The 23,418-nt window shown below is 34.7% G+C and overlaps 2 protein-coding genes across 4 annotated transcripts; both read left to right on the forward strand.

The window, feature by feature from the left end:
- The first annotated feature begins 3,101 nt into the window (after positions 1 to 3,101).
- Positions 3,102 to 9,555, forward strand: LOC110109218. Its single transcript, XM_020840176.2, has 5 exons — positions 3,102 to 3,606; positions 6,515 to 6,664; positions 6,920 to 7,178; positions 7,576 to 7,794; positions 8,781 to 9,555. The coding sequence occupies exons 1-5, from the start codon at positions 3,334 to 3,336 to the stop codon at positions 8,969 to 8,971; spliced, it is 1,092 nt and encodes a 363-aa protein (XP_020695835.2). The 5' UTR covers positions 3,102 to 3,333; the 3' UTR covers positions 8,972 to 9,555.
- A 5,136-nt stretch (positions 9,556 to 14,691) lies between these two features.
- On the forward strand, positions 14,692 to 19,301 carry LOC110109210. 3 transcript variants are annotated; one of them, XM_020840166.2, is made up of 2 exons: positions 14,692 to 14,805; positions 16,564 to 19,301. In XM_020840166.2, the coding sequence occupies exon 2, from the start codon at positions 17,014 to 17,016 to the stop codon at positions 19,090 to 19,092; it is 2,079 nt and encodes a 692-aa protein (XP_020695825.1). In that variant the 5' UTR covers positions 14,692 to 14,805; positions 16,564 to 17,013; the 3' UTR covers positions 19,093 to 19,301. The 3 variants fall into 3 exon arrangements, with proteins under 3 accessions (XP_020695825.1, XP_020695827.1, XP_028556280.1); XM_020840168.2 differs by lacking the exon at positions 14,692 to 14,805 and adding an exon at positions 14,834 to 14,968; XM_028700447.1 differs by lacking the exon at positions 14,692 to 14,805 and adding an exon at positions 14,838 to 15,179.
- Positions 19,302 to 23,418: the final 4,117 nt, after the last annotated feature.

A 23,418-nucleotide genomic window follows, 5' to 3' on the forward strand; every position in this document is an offset into this window, starting at 1 on the left:
AGGGAACTCTATTGTAAATTGGGAAGAATTTCAGCATCACGTGGAAGTTGGATAGAATTCCTGCGATCTCCCGAATATCACGCAGAATCCCGGCGTGTTCGGGCGGTAGGACGAACTCCGATGGTGGTCGAGGAGGAGGGGATTCTCCTTTTCGCCTTTCTCTTCTTCTTCCCTTCATCTTCTCTCTCTTCACTTGAGTCCCCCTTGTGAAGAATTAGGACTCAATTTATAGTTTTTCTGGAGTGGCATTGCTCGTAAATAGGTGTGAGATCATGGGCGAATAGGGAGTTGTTGAATGGACGGCTGATATTGAATCCTTTGATCATACACCGTTCGTCAGCCATTTGAAAGCCTTAGTGATGTCAGAATCCGGTGATCTTGAGCTCGTTGGATTCGTCTCATCGAGCCGTTCGATTCTATTATAAGCTTGCAAAAACCGGAGACCGTTTGGTAACTCAAATTGTGGTTCGAACCTTCCAATAGCGCTTTGGGTCCTTGATTTGGATTCATTTGGGCTCGGATTGAGTCAAATTTGGTGTCGTTGGGTTCGTATTTCCGAGACGCTCATTTTGACTATAAGTTTGCTGAAATTGGAGTTCAGGTGCTTCCGGATTTAATTTTTGAAGTTTCCAACTTGACTTTTGCCTCAAGATTCGTGCCGGATCAAGATAATTTTTGCATTAAGTATCATTATTATTATTATTCTAAACCTAAGTAGTGCTGCCACCTCGCCAATTCTGACCGTGACTTGCTTGGGAATGAAAGAGAGAGGGGAGAGGAAGAGGATAGAGAAATGAGAGAAATCTAGTTTTTTTTGCCTTTTTTGTCCGTAGCTTCTATTATAAAAAGTGTTCATATCTTTGTAAGTAAATATTCTCTTATTTTTATTTTGATCATTTTAATTTTTATGGATTTATCACTTATTAAATATATGTAAAATAAATTTAATGGTAAAATGAATAGGAAAAAAAGGCAAATTGGAAATAGGTTGAAAAGTGTTGTACTATGATTTGACGTGATAAGACTAGAAGACAATATGTATTGAAATAATTGATATGATTGAGTTATGTAAGAATGTAATATTGCTAATAGTCTGAATTTGATATGATGTATGAATATGATATGATAATCTCATGTAATATTCATGAGGTCCATGTGATACACTAGTGGGAGTTAGTGGATATGCGTTATAAGGAGCTGAAGATTGATTGACAGACGGTAGTTATAAATAATCGGGACGACTGTCATGTTTTAAGGTAAGTTATAATGAGTTCATTGATTGAGAGTCATAAATAACGACTGATTGGAAGTCATAAGTGCAAAAACAAGATCAAAATACTCTCTTACGAATATCTGAATATTATAATGATATTGATTATTATTGTTAATTAGTGATTGTTGTTATTGTTATAGTGATTGACACTAAGAATACTAATACTTATACTGATACTGTAACTAACACTAATACTATTTATTGATACTGTGACTAACGATGTAATTAACTAATATGTGATGTGTTATAATATGAGTATTTGATACATATAAATGATATATATACTGATGTATAAATTTCTTTATATGATTTATAATATATTATTTATCTTCTTATTGCATTGATTTTAATTGTAAGATTGTGATTACTTGCTGGGCTTTCATGCTCATTACATAATTTTATATAATTTTAGGTAAATATAAGGAGCACTTGGATTGAAGCTTAATTGTAATGATGCTTTAGTTTTCTTTCGATTCTTTTGGTTCATGTATATTATTTTGTAGCCTATGAAAGCTATTATATATATTATTTTTTACTCTACTGACATAATGTAAATATTAACTACTATTTTCATTAATATGAATTATGTTTTTCATTATTTATTGAGTTTATTTAATGCAAATAATTAGCTATGGATCTCAAAATGATTGGGATATAAATTGATCCGGTTATAATAATTGATCATTAGTTGTCAAATAAAAGGATAAAACGATAAAAAAAATTCTTTCACTTTAAATCTTGAACCGTGACAAAATGAGTTAAATGAAGCTTAAGTCACAACAAATTTAGCTTGATTCATAGGTCAAATTTGTGTTAACCTTAAACATTGAGAACACTTTTAGCGCATTCAATTTATTTCCAAGCTCAAGTTCAACTTGATAGGAAATCGTTCAAAGATTTCCTTAGATAAAGATTGATGAGAACAATGGTATGAAAAAGGTCAATGAATGTTGCAGCATGGTCTCATTAGAGAAAATATCGATGAAACCTGTAATTGAAAAAGAAGTTGGGGTTGGAGCCTGATAGTGAAGGCATTGACATGACCAACATCATTGAGAGGAGTTTGCGAGACTTTATGCCAAGTGAAGTTAGGAATAATGTAAAATGACAAGAAATGATAGATAAGATTAAATGTTTACTCTATTCAAGCTATTTTATGAGTCAGCGAGTCAAGCTTCATCAAGTTTGAGCTCGAGTTTTTATTATTCAAGTTCAAGCTTGTGGCTTGAGAAACTCAACTCACAAACTCGTTAGCCAGTTAAGTCAAAACAAGTTGACTCAAATACATCCCTACATGAGAATCTTGTTACAAGATTTAATCTAAAACAAGGGAGCATCATTCAATCAAGTTGGCTTGCTAGCCAACTAACATAATTGGGTCAAGATTGAATTTGAGCTTATGTACCATACGAGATATAATTTGATCTCGAGCTATAACTCACGGCTAAATAAACTAGAATTATAAGCTAGTTAATAAGTAAAGTAGATTAGGCTCATGCTTTGCTACTTATAGCCATAACAATTCCATTTTAGCTCAATTTGCTAATCTTTTGTATTTTCCTCTCTTTACATGCCAAAGTAATAATAAGTGAAGTGGGGAAGAGAATTAGACACTTGGATAGTAAGTAATTATAGTTAATATTTAGGTCTTCTCTTAAATATTAGAATTTAAATATCAAATTTTTTATATTTCATTGATTTAATATTTAATTAAAAGCATATTTGAACAAAATAATATATATATATATCTGTTCGAAAATTTTCTTGGAATTGTCCTATACATTTTCCTGTATTTGGTTCGGTAGTCTCTGAACATTTGAGCGGATAAAATTTTAATAGAATTTTTTCTTCGGGCCATCCCTCTCATCTAGGTCGAAGGGTCTCGGTGATTCACGTCCACGAGAGGCATCTGATAAGATCGATTATCCATATTGCGCCAACTCAAATTACTCGCACATCGATACACATATCTCAAATTGGTGCCCCCTTCTACCGTTATAGCCAGGAGAACCAGTAATTTTTTTGAGTTTGAAGACGTGTAGATGTGAGCAGTGAGCAGCATGGCGACTGTTGTGGCTGCTGCGATTCTTCTGAGCCCTATCTTTTGCCAGAAATCTATCCATTTCTCGAGTTCGAACAGCCAATTTTTCGGCGGAGTTTCGAAGAAAATCAATTTTGATGAGAAATCCGTCAGCAAGAGGAGGGATTTGGGGGGTTTCGTTGTGGCTTCTGCGAACGCTGGCACTGGTGGAGCAGGGAGGTTTTATATAAACTTTACCGGTTTTCCTTTCCCGCTTGGGCCTTTTCTCAATAGGCGAACTATAAGGACTGAGGTGAAATTATCCTTATTTACTTTTTAATTCATCAATTTTTTCTTATTAAGGAAGATATGGCAGGGAAACACCTTTGATTGGTATGAAGTTATGAATTAGCTTGATTGATTGGATTCTGTTAGGAAAGTTGATTTCGATCTAGGCCATGTTAAAAAAGGTAGAGGTAGATCTAAAAAAACTTGATTAGAAAGGATTAAAAATGACTTTTTTATATTTAAATGAGAATTTGATCCTTAATAGAACACAATGGATAAAAATGATTAATGTAGCCGATTCCAATTAGTAAGATAAGGCTTATTGTTATTGTTTTTGTTTGGCTTACTTAGTGCTTTAAGTTTAGACTTTTTTATGATCATGCTTTCATTTAGTTTGCTTTCTTTATTTATTTCATCAATATTCCGTAAAACTAGGGGTAAATTCTAAGTTAGTGATTAATGCTGTTGCACACCATTTTATGCATAACCCATCCTATGTATCAAGTTAAAGTATTAAACCTTACAATTTTACACTTTTTCTCGTAACATAGTAGGGGACCACTCATTTCGAGAACTCCACTAAGAGCATATTTAATTTTAGAGTTAGTTGGGGAAATATTTCTTGAAGTCTCATCAGTTGTGGTGTTTTTTTTTTTTATGATATAATTGTGTTAGCCATAGCAATTCTATTTTATTGGAGTTAGCTGCCTGACTATCAATTAAGCATCATAAGTGGATTTGTTATTTGTATTTATTGTTGGTCTTATGAGCTATTTTGTGTCAGAAATATTCTATATGTCAGTTGAGTCTTGGAATAGAATGTTGTCACTCGATTTTTTTTCTTACATGCATTCAACCAACAAATTGTTGCCCGGAATATGATGTAATGGTGTTAAGGGCTTGAAGAGTTGTGAATGAAAAGGCAATGCTAAGACAAACAAACAGGATACTTACCTCTTTCTTACCAAAAGAAGGATATCACTCAACTTCATCAAAGGAAGAGATTAAGTATTCTAGCCAGCAAGATAAGTTTAAAGAACAGAACTGTCAATTGTTATTCTAAATATGATGTTTACAACCTAATTTTTTGTTAGACCGGTCCAGCCGGTCTAGGTGGTACCGGTTTACGGGCAAAACCGTGATGCTCTTCTGCCTCTGGCGGATGCCCCGCGAGCCGCAATTCCACGGGAGCGTTTTAGGAAGGAATTTTTAGGAAGTTTAGGAGGGAAATTGAATGTAGGGACTATTTAGGGATTTCCTTTTGATTTGTATGCATTAAATACTTTGTTTTCTTAGGGTTAGGGCATCTTGAATTTGGCTGAAATTTGAGATCTCCTAGATTTAGGTTTTTCTTTAAGCTCTAGTGGCGTCTAGAGATTTGGGAGAGATCGATCCTCCTCTCGAATAGAGGATCAATTGTATCTTGCTATTTTCTGTTTTCCTTTCATCAAATAATACAAATTATCTACTATTTTCGTCGTTATGTGCGAACTTTTGTGAAGAATTCTCGCTGTTTTCCGAAGATTGATAGGAAATACTTGAGATCTACAAGTGTTTCCTATCATTTTCATGGTTATTCATGAAACTTTATATAATGAAAATGAGGAAAACCAAAAGATTTTAAGAATACAAAGAGTTAAGGACATAGAAGTTATATGAATAAGAGAACATGTAACAGAAGTGTATAAGCTTCTACACCAATGTACTTGAATCCATAAATGATTGTCTAAAGGTGCATTGAACCTAGACATTTCTCATTCCTTCACAGTGATGGTCATCAGTGTTAGTTGCTAATTCATAAGTCGATGCCTTACCAAAGTAACTCCAAGCATTATTGAACCTATGAGTAGCTCCTTCACCTCGTTGGTTCTCCTCCACATCTCAAAACGGCCTTCATTCAGTCAGCCCAATCAAGCTTGCATGGCTTGCACTAATTGTCTCAAGCAAAGGAGGAAACACGTTGTTCAAACATACATGCAATTATCACTTTTTTCCCACACGCACAATTATACAGATATACATGAAAATTATATGAAATAACAAAATAACGCAATCAAAATAAAGTTCCAAAAAAATGAAAGAGATGAGTTAATTATTTCTGATGAAAGCTCTGGTGATTGGCTTGTGTGCCGCAGGAGCTGATGGCATTGCATTAGAATAAGTTTCAAATGCTTATGTTAGCTTTTTCTATTCTTAGCATATGTGGAAGTACGCAGGTGTCACAAAAGCTGAAACTAAATAGGATTGACCATAGGGTTGCCCACCCAATTATTAGGCTCATAAACAAAGAGTTATTGAATTTAGGCCTATTGGGTCAAGTTTGAGTGTGGATACTTGAAAATGCCTTTATATATAAATGGAAGTAAGCTTAAAGAAATTAGGGAGCTCAATTAAAAAAGCTGAACTGTTGTAAGAAGATAAATGTTTAGAACAAAGGGTTGGATAGATATCAGGATTTGTTCATGCTCCTTGCTTTCTTAAAGTTTGAACATTCAATGTTGACTCGCATGGGCTGGAACAAACGCTATTTTTAATAAATGGATATGCTTGTTAACAATTGAATATGACCTTTGTGGATGAGTTAATGAACACTATGTTGCGCTTTTATATTTGATCATGTGGGATTATTTCCAGTTGTATACATCCATGACTGGCTGCAAGTATTATGCATTCGTTTATTTCTATTTTTAACATAGCATGTAGTGCTTCTTATAGATGTTTACAGTTTACTTGGATTTCAAATTTACGAAGTTGGTTTCTTGGACTAATCCAATGAATTATTGCTGCATTTTTACACTTAAGCTACATGAAGTGAATCATAGCCTTTTGGATTTAACTCTGTTTCCTCTATTAAAAAAGTTAACTTGCTCATGGCATAAATTTCTGGTTCAACAAAAGTGATTTATGTTCCCATTTGCTTCTGATTTATAAAGGCTTTGAAAGACTGCATATGGCTATTCGAGCAAGAGCAAGCGTTAGGATTCAGCAGCGTGTCCACTAACATCAGAATGACAGTCATCAGGCTAAAATCTGGGGGTTTGTGGATCCATGCACCTATTGCTCCGACCAAAGAATGCATTCAGGTTCTTCACTGCTTCAATCTCTCATAATCGTCATATATTATTTGATTATAATAAAATCTAATAAAACAGTGGTCATTTCAATATGCATTTCTTTTTAATTACTTCCATACATACCTGTACGCTGTGGCCCATGAATATAGTATTTCTTTGGTGGTTTCAATTTCCTTGTTATAATTATCAGTTATCATGTTCTATGTTTTATTCGACTGAGTTAAACAAATTTATTGATTCAAAGTACCCATTTTGAAAGGTCAGCTTGTGGAAGAGTTAAACGCACCAGTTGAATACATTGTACTTCCCACTTTTGCTTATGAGCATAAGATATTTGTTGGGCCTTTCTCAAGGAAGTTCCCAAAGGCACAAGTTTGGGTGGCTCCTAGGCAATGGAGTTGGCCGCTTAACTTGCCACTTGAATTCTTTGGCATTTTCCGTGCAAAAGCTTTAAGAGATGAGGATGATTCTACCCCGTGGGCTAATGAGATTGAGCAAAAGGTCCTAAGCTTAGCAGAAGTTGGTAAAATTACCCCTTCTCATTAGAAATAATAAGTTTGTTTTCTTATGATGGCTAATTATGAACTTGATTGTCGCACTTCTAATGAATTTCAATATCTGTAGCCAATTCAAAGGGGTGAACCTGTCTTAGGCTTTGTCTGGTGCCGTTTTGGCATCCATAGTTGCGCGATAGTACATGTGGTCCTAGCTGCTGTTGTGCCACAGTGCTTGTCGTCCTAGCTGCACCTAGGTCAGGTGTTACTAGGACCACAATTTTTCATGGCCGGCAGGCTACATGCTGCTGAAAAGCAAGACTGCACCTGCGGGGCCAAACATTACTAGCAGATCCTGCTCCTTATAATCTATTTGACATAGAATATTTTGTTGGAAATTTATCATAAACTGGTTTTATTTTGCAGGTATTGGACCATATGTAGAGGTTGCTTTTTATCATAGACGCTCAAGAACTTTACTTGTTACTGATGCTGTAATTTTTGTTCCACGTCGGCCACCTGATTGTATCAGCAAAGAATCCTTATTAAAATCTGCTAAGAATGGTTTGGCAGTCAAAATCCTTAGCAAAGGAAAAAAGGTTCCTGATGAACCTGTAGTTGATAACAACTCAAACCGCCAAAAAGGTACATTGTGTAGATTGAGTAGTTGGAAGTTATTCCACTGCGTAAGTTCTGATTAATTTTCTTTATTGAATAATTCTTGGTTGTCAACTCTAGAAATTTATATACAAAATGATGATTGTTGAAGTTAGGACATGCTACCTGCAAAAGTTTTCTAGTTATGGTTGAACAACAATTGCACAAAAACAATATGTACAAAACTTCTATACCTTGAAATGATGCAGGATACCTTACAAGGAAGGGATGCTTGAAATATAACTTTCAGATTCAGTCTATTGCATGTTGTTTATCAGTAGAAGGATATATCATATGTTTTTCTTTGCTTAAACTATGCAACTTCAACTCTTTAAACTTTGTGAGTTCAAATTTTCCTGTTAAACCTGATGGTGGTATATTAGACTTAGCCTATTCTTACTCCATATAATGACCTAAGAGTTCCTTCTTGGGAATGCAGAGCAATGTCATTGATGCTTCTTGAGATCCACTTCAAATCTTTCTGGATAAAATTTTAAGATATGATGGACAATGCTATATAAAAATGAAAACTATTCTCTCTGTCCATGTTAAGAACCAAGTCTTAGAATTTTGTTAATACATGCAAGGTTCTGATATTTATTCTGTAGTAAAACAATATGCTTGGCTCCATCTTTCATTGACATTCCCTTATGTTTGAATCAAATTCTTATTGTTTTTCTTTGCCCTCTTGTTCATGTCCATGTGTAAACCTCTTCATTGGTTAAGTTTACTCTGCTACTAACATATGATGTATTGTTATTTTTAATGATATAGTTTGACAAACTTCTTTAAGCCACTGAAACATATTTAATTTCTTGGTATATGGAATCCTCATGTAAAATTTTTCATTATATTTGTTTATTACTTCTCGTTTATTTTAAGATGATATTCTAATACTTTGTGGCACATAAGGTTCCAAAGAACCTTTTTTACACAACAAAAGTAATTTGAGTTCTCTTTTTTTTTGGTAATAGGTTGGGAAAGAATGGTCCTTCAAATCTTGTTTCTAGGCCCTTCAAATCTTCTGGAGCCCTCCGCGACCTTCTCTCAAATGTCAAGGAAATTAATTGTCTCTCCAATTGTCAAGACATTAGTTTTCAGCAAAGTTCCAGATAAGGTTCATATAGTCTCAAGCTTTGGATGTGTGATTTTTTTTTTCTTTTAATTTTTATAGATTGTGATTACTACTTACATTCTATTGCTTTCTCTCATACAAGCGCACACACACTCATAAAAATGTGGTCGGGAGAGAAGGGCTGTGAGGAGCAGTGAAGATAAGGGAAGTTGTGGAGTAGATGTATATGGAGTGGAAGGAATGGGAATGGTAGGGCATAGTTGAGTGGAGTGGAAGGGATTGGAAGGACTGGAAGACTATAATACACATGAATGAAGACCAAAATTTTCTTTTTATGTTAATTCCTCTAGATGAAATTCACCATATTGCACTAAGTTACTTATATATGCTTGTAATTTGGGAATTGGGTGAACACCAATACAAATATGTAGGGTCAATAGTTAAGCATTTAGTTCTTACCATAGCAAAAAATTAAATCTTTAACCAAACAAATGTTCTACGAACCAAGCTAGATAGTCTCCTATAACTGGATTCACTAACCAGCCTAAGGTTTGATTCTTATTATTCTCACCGTAAATCAAAATCATAAGTCTTGTGTCTAGCTATTAGCTCTGACATGATATAAGGGGCTGTTGGTGGGGATTTAAATCATCCATTCTCTTTCAGGACATTAAATTAGTGAAATACATGATTTTAAAAACTCATAAGATCGATTGATTGTGAATTAGAAGATTAAAAATTTTGTTAATGAATGACTTCAATTGCATGAGCAGATAATTGCAATTGTGGGACTTTTAAATTGATCAGAATTAAATTCATGTGTTCATCATAATATTTAACATATATTTTATAAATTTAATTAGTAAAAACATAGATAAAATTGACTTCTAAAAACTTTTATAGATATTATATGATCAATCTCAACTTTTTTAAATACTCAAATGAGTAGACAAATTAGTAGTCAAATTAATTAAACTTGATTTATAAGTCTTTTTTATGATGTAACCAGTGTTGTAACATAGAGTGGCAATTGAAAAAAAAAAGAAAAAAAAGGAGGAGAATAGTATATATATATATATATATAAAGAAAAATGTCAAAAATAGTTCATCTACTCTTTATAAGGATCAAAATTAGATCTCCTAAGCTATATTAAGAAGATATTTTGATCCCTCAAGTCTTTAAAAAATTGAATCAAATTGTCCCATGGATAGGAGATTTTGGTTCTTCTTTTAAGGAGTTGGAGGGATTAAAATAGTTTTTAATATAGTTGAGGACTATTTTTATCTTTCATAAAAGTCAAAAATATTTTGTGATCCTCTCTCTCTCTCTCTCACCGGGCGGAACCAATGGGTTCCAGGGGGCAATTGCCCCTCAAATTTTTTTTAATTTTTTTTATATGGTGTGTTTTAGATAATTTCCCTTTTTATTTATTTTGCAGTCTCTTAGTTACAAGGGTTTTGCAGGCAATTGCCCCCGCCTATGTAAAGTTTAAAATACTATGAGTTTTAGGCAATCGTGCCCGCCAGGACATCTCGAACCCCGCAGAGGACCTGGCCGGGGTCCCTTGAACCGCAGATATATAGTGTCTTAAAGTTTGCCATTGCCACCCTGAAATGTTAGGAGCTGAGTTCGCCCTTGCTCGTTTTCTCTGCCTCTTACGCTGCTATTAAAAACAGATACGTCATTCTATTCCTAAAGCTGTCTTGTTCTCTGTTCCGGTCATTTGAATTCATTGGTTCATCTCATTATCTACCCTTTAATTTGTCCCTCCCATCTATGGCATTTGTCGGACGAGTGATGAATTGTTTTTAGTGGTTTATAAAGGCATACAAATATATTATTTTTTTCAGGTGAGAAATCGGATTGATAGAGTAGCAGTAGACTGGCCCTTCAGAGGGTAATCTCCCGCACATTGTTTGGTTTTTTGTCTTGTTTTGTCTTTAGCTCCAGTAAACGCAGGTACTCATGATTTATTAGGCAGCTTTTCGTGTCCTCAACGAACTTCTGGTTGACGCGGGTCTGTCGGCAAAACTTCGATTTCACTTGTTTTTGCTTCTCTATCTTTCGGCAAGGCAGCAGTTAGGTAGCTTTAACCTACCATGATGATATGAATAACCTATCGTCTTCTCTTGATATATTTCTTTATCTCAGTTGGATGCTGTGAAAACTGCTTCTGAGAGGAGAAAGTTGACACAGAGATTATTAGTCGGGTTAATTATGGTAGGTTTATTTTGTTTGAACTATTAGAATGAGTAATGTATATCTATTTGGTGTGTCGTGTATAGGTGACTAGAGAAGGAAAATTATGTTGGAAAAGTTAAGGAGTTCGGTATTGATTTTTTGTAGCAATTAGTTGGTTTGAGATAATGTGTTATTAGGTTGTTGCTGTGGATTCTTTCATGAAATCAGTTTATTCTTATACAAGTGCTTTTTGGATATCATTAGATATTACCATTTGCATGTGCTTTAGGATAACTATCTCCTTCTTGGTATCATGACTACTTAAAATTTTCGTCTTAAGGGGTGTCAATCAAGTGCGGGTACCGGATTGTTTCTGAGAGATCGGTGTCTGTTTTGAGGTTCAGTTTCGATTGGTGGGATGTTTAGTTCACGCTTGCCAAGTGCTCTTTTTCGTTTTTTTGATCTGGTGCAGCGATTTTTGGTGTGTATGTTTTTTGTAGGTTAGTTTTTGGTTGGTTGTGTTGTTGGGTGTTTTGTTGTTTTTTTTTGTTGTGGATATTTCTTTCTTCATTTTTTCGCGGGCGGCATAAAAATAAAAGGCGTTACCTTTAAAAAGAAGCATTCTAAGCTATCCGAGTTGCGAATATGTGTTTTATCTTGGTTTCATTTGGAGTGTTTGCATTTTCTGTGCTTTTGTGTATGGGTTATTGGTGATGGTGATGGATGTTAGGTACATTTCTTTGGATTTGTGTTTGAGATTATTTTTTAGGTTTTGATTTTTTTTAGTTGTTTAGTGGGATTTAGTTTTTATATAAGATTTAATCAAATTTGGTGTTTAGAAAATTTTTGGTTTAGCTTCATTTTGGGAATAGCTGTTTGCTTATTTACTTTTTCAAAATATTTTGTTTGGGTTTGGTGCAAAATACAAAAGTGGTGTTTGTTTTAGTTTCAATAAAGTGATTTTTTAGATTTAGCTAATATAATATATTCGTTCCCAAAATGTAAGTCATTTTTTAGTGTTCATTTTGTGTTGTGTGCGTTAACTTATCTTGTTAGTTATCATGTATTGTTTAAAAAAAAATTGTGGAGGTATTTTTCTTTTCTGTATATTTAATTATTATCTGAATCGTGATGTTTTTAAAAAAAGAGGTAAAGAGGGGTTTAAATGCATAGTTAGTGTTGCGTTGTCATTGTTTATGGGTAGCTTTTTTATTAGGTTTAAGGTGTAGTGACGATTATTTTAAATTAATTGGTATATAATGGGTATATTATTTTTAATATTTATCTTGATATATTAGTATTTTTTATATGAGTGAAATATTAAAAGCATCTTTTGATACGAGTTGTGAGATCTTAACGATATATTTAGAGATAGACTAGGGTGATATATGCATAATATTGATTATTAAAATTTTATAGTTATTTAGATTATTGGTATATTAGATTTCATTAGAAATGAGAATTATATTCTTTCGCATATAAACTTCCTAGAATTTTTTGGAAGGTATTGGAATAAAGTAGTTTGCTATTGTAGGTTTTTTAGATTACTCCTATTTTTTTTACGATTTGGGATGAATATTTATTTGATATATATATCTAGGTGATAGTTGTTTATTTTATATATATTTGGTTAATGGTAGTATTGTTATGGTTATGCATGTTGAACAGTGCTATCTAAATAGATTAGGATTCCTTATCAGGCAGCGATCTTTGGAGGGCAGAGATTTAAAGTTGGTTGGTGAAGCTTTAAGAATTAAAATTAGGGAGAACCATTCCAACCACTCTGATTTTATTGCGAAACTTTACAGTTTCTAATTCTTGAGCGTTCATTGGTTAACACGATTACCCAATGAGCACAAAATCGAACTACAATCCGAGTCTGCAGATGAGGTCGCATAATCAAATATACTCAAGAGCAGCTTTTGGAAGTGATCAAGTACAGCAATTTGGTTATCCAAATCGATCTTTTTCATATTCGATTGGTCATTTCTTGTATATTTTGTCGATATCGTATGGGTGCGGGGGTCTTCGATCGATGATTTGAGATCTTAACGAGCCCAAATCATTTCAGGAATATTCTTAAGAATATTAAGTTAACAGTCAAGATATTGCCATTGTGAAGCGGTGTGCATGGATGCGTAGTTGTGAAATCGATAGACCTCGGATGGTTTGGTGTGGGTGGTTGTGGGTCATCTGTCCTCAGTTTTTCGGATTTGTTGATCCACTCCAAAGTATCTCCTGTGATGTTTTGACTGTATGGTACATTAGAGTCATTGGCCACTTGGGTTTCTAGAGGAATTCTATTAAATAATGGGAACGCTATTTGCCATTTTCCTCTTGAGAAAGTGAGATGGAAGAGTGCAAGAGTAGAGAGAGTAAGGGAGAGTATATGTGAAGAGTAATGGAAGCTCCAGGGCGTCCGCCGTTAGTCTCCTCTCAGACACCGCTTCGAGGGCCACCATATTGGGACACGCGTTTGTTGGTTTGGGGGTTCTGCCGGGGGTTAGTACTTATCCGACCTTTGTCGATGGGGAACGTTCGGTGATTTTTCAGGTGCCTTGCAATCTCATTTTGTTTTGTCGGGTCGAGTTAGGTTCTGCCAACCAACCTAAGGGAAGGCATCCGGTGGAGCTCGGTGAGGACAGGTACGGCTTGCGTGCCGAGGTTCATATCTGAACCACAACGCGTTAGACAGTGCGGCATTTCTGGAACGTGCGGATGTGTCCACCATCAAAGCCGGAGTGCCCCTTGATGCTGACATTGCCACGCAATACCACCATTAACACCGAATGTCGCCGGACCACCACTGAGGTCCGAACTTCTCCCGGACTTACACACCTGACGCCAGAAGTTCTGCCGGAAGTACCGTCCTCTTAGAACGATCTTCCGACCTCCCACGCAAGACAAAAAGTCTTTTGCGCTCGACTTATAAGTGAACGTCAGCCAAGACCTTCTCAAGGAAGGGTCTCATTTGTAATATCAACTGTAAATACTTATGGATTCATTTAAGACTGGGTTAAGCCCATGATTTTTCCCTTTTTCAGGTTTCCACATAAAAACTATGGTGTCTCATATGTTAAACTACATCCCTCTTCTTTTTCTGCTTGTGTTCTGGATCTTCGTACAAAGCTATGACGTTATATTTTATATTTCTCTACCGCAACGAATATTCTAGGACGCAACATATATATATATATATATATATAACTAATGACATATTAATAAAAATGGAAGTAAATTCATAAATTTAAATTAGTTTATATCAATAAAATGTTAAACAAAATCGTACATTTGTTAAAATCAAATTATTAAATAAATAATAGCTCAAATCCAATAAAACTGAAAAAAAATCCAATAAAACTGCCCTATTTAGGTATTTTATTCAGTGAACGTACGCTCCTCTACGTTCGGATCTAGGCAAAAAAAGAGCAATACCGAGTACCGAGTTGTACCAAGTTTTTTAAAAAAACTAGGTATTGCGCTATTTTGATCTAAGATCGAACGTAGAGGAGCGTACGTTCACTGGATGTAAATATGTAATAAAAGTTCCCTATTTAGTGTATCGTATATAAAATTATAAAAAATATGATTTTCCAACACGATGTGAAGGACCAAGTCACGATAAAGTAAATATTATTACCCGCAATAGTTCATAAAGACTTTAGCGCCTCTCTCTCTCTTCTTTTATTAATGAAGTGAGCGATGAGCTTTGTCCATAGGATGATTGAGGTGGCTCCTTCGAGTAAGCATTTTTTCTGGAGAAATTAACCATGAAGTGTAGCTATCATTCTCTTATTTTATTTTTGCCTCGGTCTGCTGGACGGCAGCGATCTAGTTGATTTAGTATTTTTTTTTTTTCATGGATGAAATCGCCCCTTTTTCAGTGATCTCCCTTCGTTTCCTAGGTATTTTTATGTCGAATCGTTATCTGCATCTTGTTTGCCATAAATGGATGATGGATGCAGCGAAAAGACTGGATCTTGTTGAATGTTTGTTTTGAGAAATTTGAATGAGTTGGGTGTTTATGGTGTTTCGGGAACCAGGATGTTGAAAGATCGGATTTATTTTTGCATTTCCTTTGTTCGTTGAAGTGATAGGAAAAAAAAAGAAGATTAGGTATATATTTCAGCTATCTGTTTATTCTATTCTCTAGCTTACTTTTTCCGCTATTTAATTTTCCCTTTTGGTGCGGATATTTGATTCTTATGCATTGGTGTTTTATTTTGTTTGAGCTCTAGGTCAGTTTCATAAGTGCAAATTGAAAGACTCTAGGTGGATCTATATGGATTTGGCTGGTTATTTATGGCCTTTCAATTTGTTTGTTCATCTTAGTCTACTTAAAATGCTTTTGTTATAATTCTTATGATGCAAAAACTAAAATAGTTATAATGTAAGTATAAGCCCATGTTATTTTATGATTTTTTTTCCAATTAATGCATTGTTGCATAGTTGTCCTGAAGAATATATCAAGAAAATTACATAAAATTGTGCTGGTGATGTTCCATTTTTAATAGGATGTTTGATTTAGTTGTAGCTGTTGACCAGTTTCTTAAATGCAACTAGAAAATCTATTCCAGTTTATTTATGGGTAGCAATTTTTTAAGATTTGATTTTGCCATTTAAGGCATAGAAGAAGAAAAATTGATGGTGGATCTCTATAGGAATCCTTCAATTTTGCAACTTGAGTTCTGAATTTTTAGCAAAGAGGAGTCATTTCCTTGGGAATAATGGAATTGAAGTGTTGCTTTTTGATGTATGGTTTGTTATTTATGGATTAATTATTCTGTGCGGACGCCGAACGTTGTTCGGAAATCAAATAGAATGCGCCACGTCACCCCTGTGCTCGGTACTGCGGCTGACGCATTCTGGTTGGTCTTCTGATGACGTTCTGTGTCCGGACTCGCACATATTAATTTCTCGTTATTTATAGTTCTTTACTAGGGCATTCGTATTGTAAGATGGACCTGAATTAGTTGTTGCAGAGTGTCATTAATGTAGGAACTTTCTAGAGTTAATCAGGCTTTCAAAACTTCTTTGCTGGTTTAATTTACGCTGCACAACTTAGCAATATTTGAGATTGGGTAAAATTGGACAGTTTTCTTTATATCTTATTATTTATTTTTCGGTCAAAGGGTTTGTTTTCTGACAGATGGCCGTACTACTTAAGCTAGAAAATTTATTTCCAGATGGACATATTGTTGGTGTTAGCATCCAGGATAAGTTTACTGCAAAATAAAAAAAAGGGCAATCCGTTCATTATAATGGTTGAATGAAAATTTATGTCAATAGAGGCTACGAAGTTTGGTGAATACTCATGAGCTGTAATTCAGCGCTGGTTTTTTCAACTGCAAACCTTTGTATTTCATATTATAAAAGCCATTTATTTGCTGCACAAATAAATTTTTTGATAGCCTTCTTTCCCTTTTCTCATTCTTATGATTGTCTTTATCCATTTTTTCCATGATTGATAATGTAAGCTTTTCATGCTTATTTACTACAGAAGTCAACAGATTAACCTTGCTTATGTGAGTAAAAGTAGCTGCAGATAGGGTTCTTGTGTCAGTAATGCAGATTTGATGGACAATAGAGGTGTGATAATGAGAAACTTAGCAGGAGAAGCATATATTAATGATATAAAATCTCCTCAGCATTACCTGAGGGCTCTCGCAAGTCGCAAGTCCCTGTCCTGATTTTTGCAAATGTGGAAAGATGTACGATTCCATCTTGCTAAAAAGTATGGAGTTCTAGCACACTTAACCCGCTTACAATCCCGGATGAAAATTGCAGCCCAAAAAAGTTGGCACTGCACAAGTTAGACACAAAGGAGAGGACTGTGGGTTGAAGAGACTCTCTCTCTCTCTCTCAAAAAAGGAGAATTCTTCCTAGTGTTAAGTAGTTAACAATATGCATCAGGTGATTCATTGAATGTAAATCTGAGGAATCTGCGAACATGAATCGCGGGACGCCATTGTCCTTCCTGAAAAATGTCATAGTTTCTGAGCAGGATGGTTCCTTTCTTGAAGATGGATCAGAGGAGAAATCTGAACTAATGGTGCCTGAGGCTATATCATCAACTTTCTATGAAAACACTATCTCCATTGATGATGTGCCCTGGGCTTGGTCAGATGGGTTTTCTGAAGGGTCTGCAGTCATGGAGCTTGAATCCTCTATATCTGCAGTAGAGAGCATGGCACCTACCCCGATTTCACATGATCATAATATAGAGGGATCCTCTATGGAATTTGAAGTTACACCACGGAAAATGATATCGTTAGTTTCTGATAAACTTATAAATCAAGTAGAAGAGTCATCCAATAGATTAAGAAGCATAAAGCAAGAAGCAAGGCGGAAGAGCATGGCATCTTCCATGGCCAATTTATCAAAGGAACAGAAGCAGCTGGATGGTTTGAAGGTAGATGTGAAGCAAAAGAGAGAGGTTCCAATGTTGAGGTCTTCGCTGCCCGTGAAAACCAGTCTTCTCGGTACAGTCAAGGCCAAGCAGAAAGTTGATGCAGCTGTGGAACCCAGCATTACAAAAGAAAAATCTGGAAAATTAGATAGAACTGCTAAATTTGTTAAGCCAAAACAGGCTGGTATGGTGCCTGACAAAGGACCACGTACATCTTTATCTCCCATAATAATCAAGAAAAAGACTTTGTCACCTCCGAAGAGGATCCAGTTATCCCCAAAGGCATCACTTGTACTGAAAACCAAATCTTCAGCGGTAAAATACAGGTCAACTATGTCAGATTTAGGGAGAATCACAGGTCAAAGTAGCCAGGAGAGCAGCAAGATTGCCAGGAATGTTGGCATGCCTAAGTTGGGAGGCGAGAAGATTTTGAAGCAATTTGAAGAACCTCAGTGCCCCATGTCAACTGTTAATAATGCTCCGGGATTGAATAATTCTATGAAGTTGAGATCAGTAAAGAATCAAGTGGAAGCTGGAAACGTGGATGGGGTGAAGGAGAAAACACTGCATGTAATTGAGCAGACACTCGTTGGTGTAGCTCAAAAGTCTTCAGAACAAAATCACATAAAACTGAGATCTCAACAGTCATCAGGAACCTTCTCTACCGGGTCTTCAATATCATCTTCAGCATTTCTCTCATCAAGTTATGAAGACGAGAGTGATGGATCTCGGTTGACAATTAGTGACGCTAGTGGATCCAAGAAGACTCATACTGGTGAGAGAAAAGGGAGAACCCCACTTCATGGAGTTGAGCAGAAACTCAAAACTCCAAAGTCTGCAGAACAAAAGTGCACAAAGCTGAGATCTCAGCAGTCATCAAGAACCTTCTCTTCCAGGTCTTCAATATCTTCATCAGCATTCATCTCATCAGGTTATGAGGAAGAGAACGATAGATCTCGGTTGACAATAAACGATGCAAGTGGATCGGAGAAGCCTCATATTGGTGAGAGAAAAGGGAGAACACAGCTTCAAGTTGAGCAGAAACTCTTCAGTGTAGAACAGAATCACACAAAGCTGAGATCTCAGTTGTCATCAAGAACCCATTCTTCTACGTCTTCAATATCATCTTCAAATGATGAATCTCAGTTGACAGTAAGCGATGCTAGTGGCTCAAAGAAGTCTCAGATTGGTGAAGAAAATGGGACAACACCGCTTTACTCTCTAAATAGTGACTACAAAGAAATACAGAAAAGAACAGAAAATATTAGCCTGGAAGATGAATCATTGTTGCTTGAGAAGATGTCATTTAGTAGAGGGAAGAAAATTAGTCCCCAGAGAGAGATTCCTGACCACAGGAGGCTCACATTAATGCAAGAAAAAGCAGTGGCCGAGGCCAAGAATTTTGAAGTTCAAGCAGGAATGAGTAGCTTTAGGGAGAGTAGAGAGTCTCCTACAGTTGGGCTGAGGCACCAGGATATGCAGGAAAAGAATACAGAGGCTTTGTTTAATGATGTAAGTGAAGAAGCTGGAAAGAAGCTGGTGGAAACTAGGAAGAGCAAGGTAAAGGCTCTGGTTAGTGCTTTCGAAAGTATCATCTCTCTCCAGGAGAGAACTGTTTAGTGAGTATTAACTGTTTTATCTATTGACTGAAAATCTGAAATTACTTCTGCATTTAGTTCCTGTGTTTGGACTTCCCAAAGTATATCTATGTCATATAGGCTATGTTAAGAAGCTTTTGTTCCATAAGCAAAGAGGAATAAATTTTCCCTAGTGCTTTCAACACACTAGCTTGTTTTAACATGTTGAACTAATAATGATTCCCTAGCCAAGATATTTTCATTTACAAGAACTTAGATATATGTGAGACATTGTTTTCTATCTACAACAATCCAACAATTAATGGACAATAGTATTTCATTTTTGCTGTGTAGTTAATTATGAATTCCAGAGTTAAAGATTGATTTTTAAATTTATTTCTTTTCTTGATAGGAGTTTTTTTTTGCCTATTTATGTTTGTATACTTTCTTTTTACATAGACCAAAGAAATAAAATTCAGTAAGAATAAAATATGTATTTCAATGTTTTATTATTCTTATTGTAATCCTTTTCAACTAATCTTGATTTTGGAAAATATATAAAAAAAATCAATTTATAATCAATGATTTTAAAAGTGCCCGTCATGTGACTTCAATTGTTTGGAAGCATACATTATCAATCTATTATACTATATTAGAACACATCTCAAACCTTTTAGTGAAGCATCATTGAATACATGAAATCCTTTTATATCAGAAGAAAGAGTCAAAACTGGAGCAGAAGTCAAACAATTCTTGGTTGCACACTCAAGTGACCAAATAAAATCTACTGAATTCTGAGTTAGTCTTGTTAGAGATGCAGAAATCTGAGAAATTTTTTTCACGAACTTTTGGTAATATGCCATATACAAAGAACTGCATATCTCAAACACAGTAGTAGGCCTCAGCCACTCAGTGACCGCCTGAACTTTCTGTGGGTCTACAGAGATACTAGCGCTACTCACTACGTGCCCATAAAAGCAACTCTTCAGCATGAACTTGTATTTAGAGAATTTTGTATATAGCTGATACTGATTCAAAGTCTCCAAAATAATTTTCAAATGTTTGTCATGATCTTCCACAGAAGTAAAATATACCAAAATGTGTAAATATAAAACAATAACAAATTGATCTAGAAAATCTATGAGCAATCTATTCATTAGATTCATAAAGATGGCTGATGCATTCGTCATGCCAAATAGCATGACTAAGAACTCATAGTATACGCACCGAGTACTGAAAGTTGTTTTCATCACATCAGTCTCCCTCGCCTTCACCTGATGGTAGCCAGATCATAATTCAATCTTCAAATAGATCTTCAATCCATGATAGATGATACTTGTTCTTATTAGTAACTTTATTTAACTCATTGTAGCGAATGCACATATGCATCGTACGATCTTTTTTTTTTCCATCACAAATAGAATAGGTGCTCTCCACAGAGATATACTAAGATGAACAAATCCACTATCAATTAACTCCTGAAGCTCCTTAGGTGCCATCCTATACGGAACCTTAAAAATTGGGGTCATACCCATACAAATATCAATATAGAACTCTATGTATCTATACAGAGGCAAACTAATTCACTTCTCAGGAAATACATCATAAATTTCTGGGACATCAGAAAGAAGACTAAAATTTATACTCTGGATTTAGTAAATCCATGATTTAAAATAAAAAGAGGGAAAAGGAGGATTTAACTTATTGTGATATTTAACAATTCCCTAAGTACTGTTTGGCCGGATTTAGCATAAATCCTGCACAAATCTTGTATATATCTTGTATCCGAGCTGTTTGACAAAAGTAGAGTTTAACTTTAATAAGATTTAGCAAATCCTATAAATCCAAGATTTAATAAATCCTATAAATTCAAGATTTAATAAATCCTTTAAATCTAGAAAACGGTTTGGCAAAATAGTTGTTTAAATCCTATGAAATTGTTTGGTAACATAATCCAAGATTTAGGATGGATGGTTCATTTAAAATTTAAATTTAATATGGTATAATTTTAATTTCTTATTAAGTACAAGTTAATTATTAATTTTAATTATGTTAAACAAGTTATAATGATAAATAATTTAATTAAAAATTAGCTTAATTTTTTAATAATTTAATTACTAAATATAGTATTATTTAGTAGATTAATTATTTAGGTATTAATTTAATAAGTATTTGATATCTAATTACATTAATAATTATCTAATTAATTAGTTAATTTGTAAAATAACTAATTGTTTAACTAATAAGTATTTTTAATTATTTTATCAATCATTTAAATATTTTGATACTAATTAATTATTTAATTACTATTTATAATGTAATATTATAATTATTTTTATTTGAAATTATATTAATTAAATATTTATTTTAATATTTAATTACGAATTAAATAATTAATCTAAGGTTTGATTTCATCTTCTCCATTTTGCTTTTTTCTTCGTTGCCATTTCTTCGTGCCTGCTAAAACAAGCTTCTTCGCCTCCTTCGACGACGTGGGATCGGAACTCTGGCTCGCTGCAAAGTAACCATCTTTATACCTTTCGCGCGCTTCTTCGGCTAAATCACATAAATCCGCCGAACTACAGATTTAGTAAATCCGAGATTTACGGATAAAAGAGGGAAACGGGGGATTTATTCTGCCGTGAGATTTACGGGACCCTCAAATCCCATTTGGCAGGATTTAGCATAAATCCAGCTCACATCTTGCATAAATCCTGTTGCCAAACAGCCCCGTAGGGTGAGCTCGACTTGGCTCGCTGGAGTTACAACGGGCTCAAGCTCGGCTCACTGGAGAAGGAAGTGAGGACACGCCTAGTCGCCAGAGTTACAACGGCTTGAGCTCAACTCGTTAGCTTGGCTTGTCGGAGGTGGTCACCAACTCGTGGGCTTTGCTCGCCAGAGAAAGGAGGAAGCGAGGACAACTGGTCGCCGGAGTTACCCCGCGTTCGAACTCGGGAACTTGGGAGAGGATTGATGAGCTCTCGGCTTGTTGGAGAAGAAGCGCTGTTGAAGAAGTGCAGCTGCTCACTTTGATTTATTGTTTGAGAATTTTATCTATCAAAAAAGAGTTTTTGAATTTTTCTTATCTTTATGATACTTGTGTATGAGTTTGCACCTAAATATCCCAAAAAAACAAACATCTGGCAGCTGCTTTAATTAGATTAAATGAAATTGATTTTTTGTATTTTTCGGTTTTTCCCTGCTGCATTTAGAAGAGAACACAATTTTTATTTTTTCAATGTATATAACTCACTAAAGATGATGAGCGTCTACTCCTAAATATAATGCTATATATGTTCCTAAATATTTGTCTAAGAGTCAACGAGTTGAGTCTCAACAAATTTGAACTCGAGCTCGATGCTTGAAAATAAAAAAAATATTTACAAAGACATGAGCTTCCCAAGATATCTACATCTCTACCTCAACCATTCGCTTTAGGTGGCATTGCCATGAAATTAAACCTTGATTTTAATTGTGGTGTTATTTTTATTTCTATTTGAGAAGTCAAGAGACTAACTTAAACCTTCTGCACAATATGGGACAATTATTCTCCCACACCCAATAAATAATCCAGTTACATTTTGTTCTTTTTCTTGAAGTATTTCCTTGATTTACTTCAAGGAACATTGATGCTTGAATTTGAGCTCGTGAAAACTCCAATAATGTTTTGTTTGAGATAGCTTTTTTACTGCTTTCTAAAGCATAATTATAATACGATAGTTTTAGTTTAAGAAAATTTTGTACTAGAAAGCTGCTTCAAAAATCAGTAAGAAAACTGCCCCAAAAGAAAATATTAGTGGTAATGGAACACATGATAAAAGTAGATGTCAACGCCATGTGGGAAAACTCATATAACTTTTTCTTATTTAGCTTGATATTATATTCCTTGCTAGTGTTATGAGTCGATACTTGGATAACTCTACTAAAGTCCACATAATAGTTATTTACCTCATTCAAAAGTATCTCAGAATGACACTAGGAGAAGGTATGTTATATAAAAAATAAGAAAATAAAAAAATTTTAGATGTTAATTGGGCTGGAGACACATAAGATCAAAGTTCTACCTTCTGTTATTTTGCTTTTATATGGGAAAACCTGATTACATGGAGAAGAAATAAATAATTTCTAGTCTTAAGTAGTGTTGAAGCTGAATATAAGATAGTGATACTTGATATTTATGAAGATATGCTATTAAAAAAATTGTTAGAAGTACTAAACTATCATGTAAAAAATTCTCTAAAAGTGTACTGTGACAATCAGGCTGCCATAAGTATTGCAAAAAATCATGTCCACCATTATAGGACTAACATATTTAGACATCAAAATTTCATTTCAGGAAAAACTGAAAATAGACTAGGCAAATTAAGAT

This window comes from Dendrobium catenatum, unplaced genomic scaffold, assembly GCF_001605985.2.
Source record: "Dendrobium catenatum unplaced genomic scaffold, ASM160598v2 fragScaff_scaffold_1520, whole genome shotgun sequence".
NCBI lineage: Eukaryota > Viridiplantae > Streptophyta > Magnoliopsida > Asparagales > Orchidaceae > Dendrobium > Dendrobium catenatum.

Coding starts and splice junctions, on each gene's coding strand:
- LOC110109218 (XM_020840176.2), top strand. CDS start 3,334: ATGGCGACTGTTGTGGCTGCTGCGATTCTTCTGAGCCCTATCTTTTGC. Junction 3,607..6,514: donor GGCGAACTATAAGGACTGAG/GTGAAATTATCC, acceptor TGATTTATAAAG/GCTTTGAAAGACTGCATATG. Junction 7,179..7,575: donor CCTAAGCTTAGCAGAAGTTG/GTAAAATTACCC, acceptor TTTATTTTGCAG/GTATTGGACCATATGTAGAG.
- LOC110109210 (XM_020840166.2), top strand. CDS start 17,014: ATGAATCGCGGGACGCCATTGTCCTTCCTGAAAAATGTCATAGTTTCT.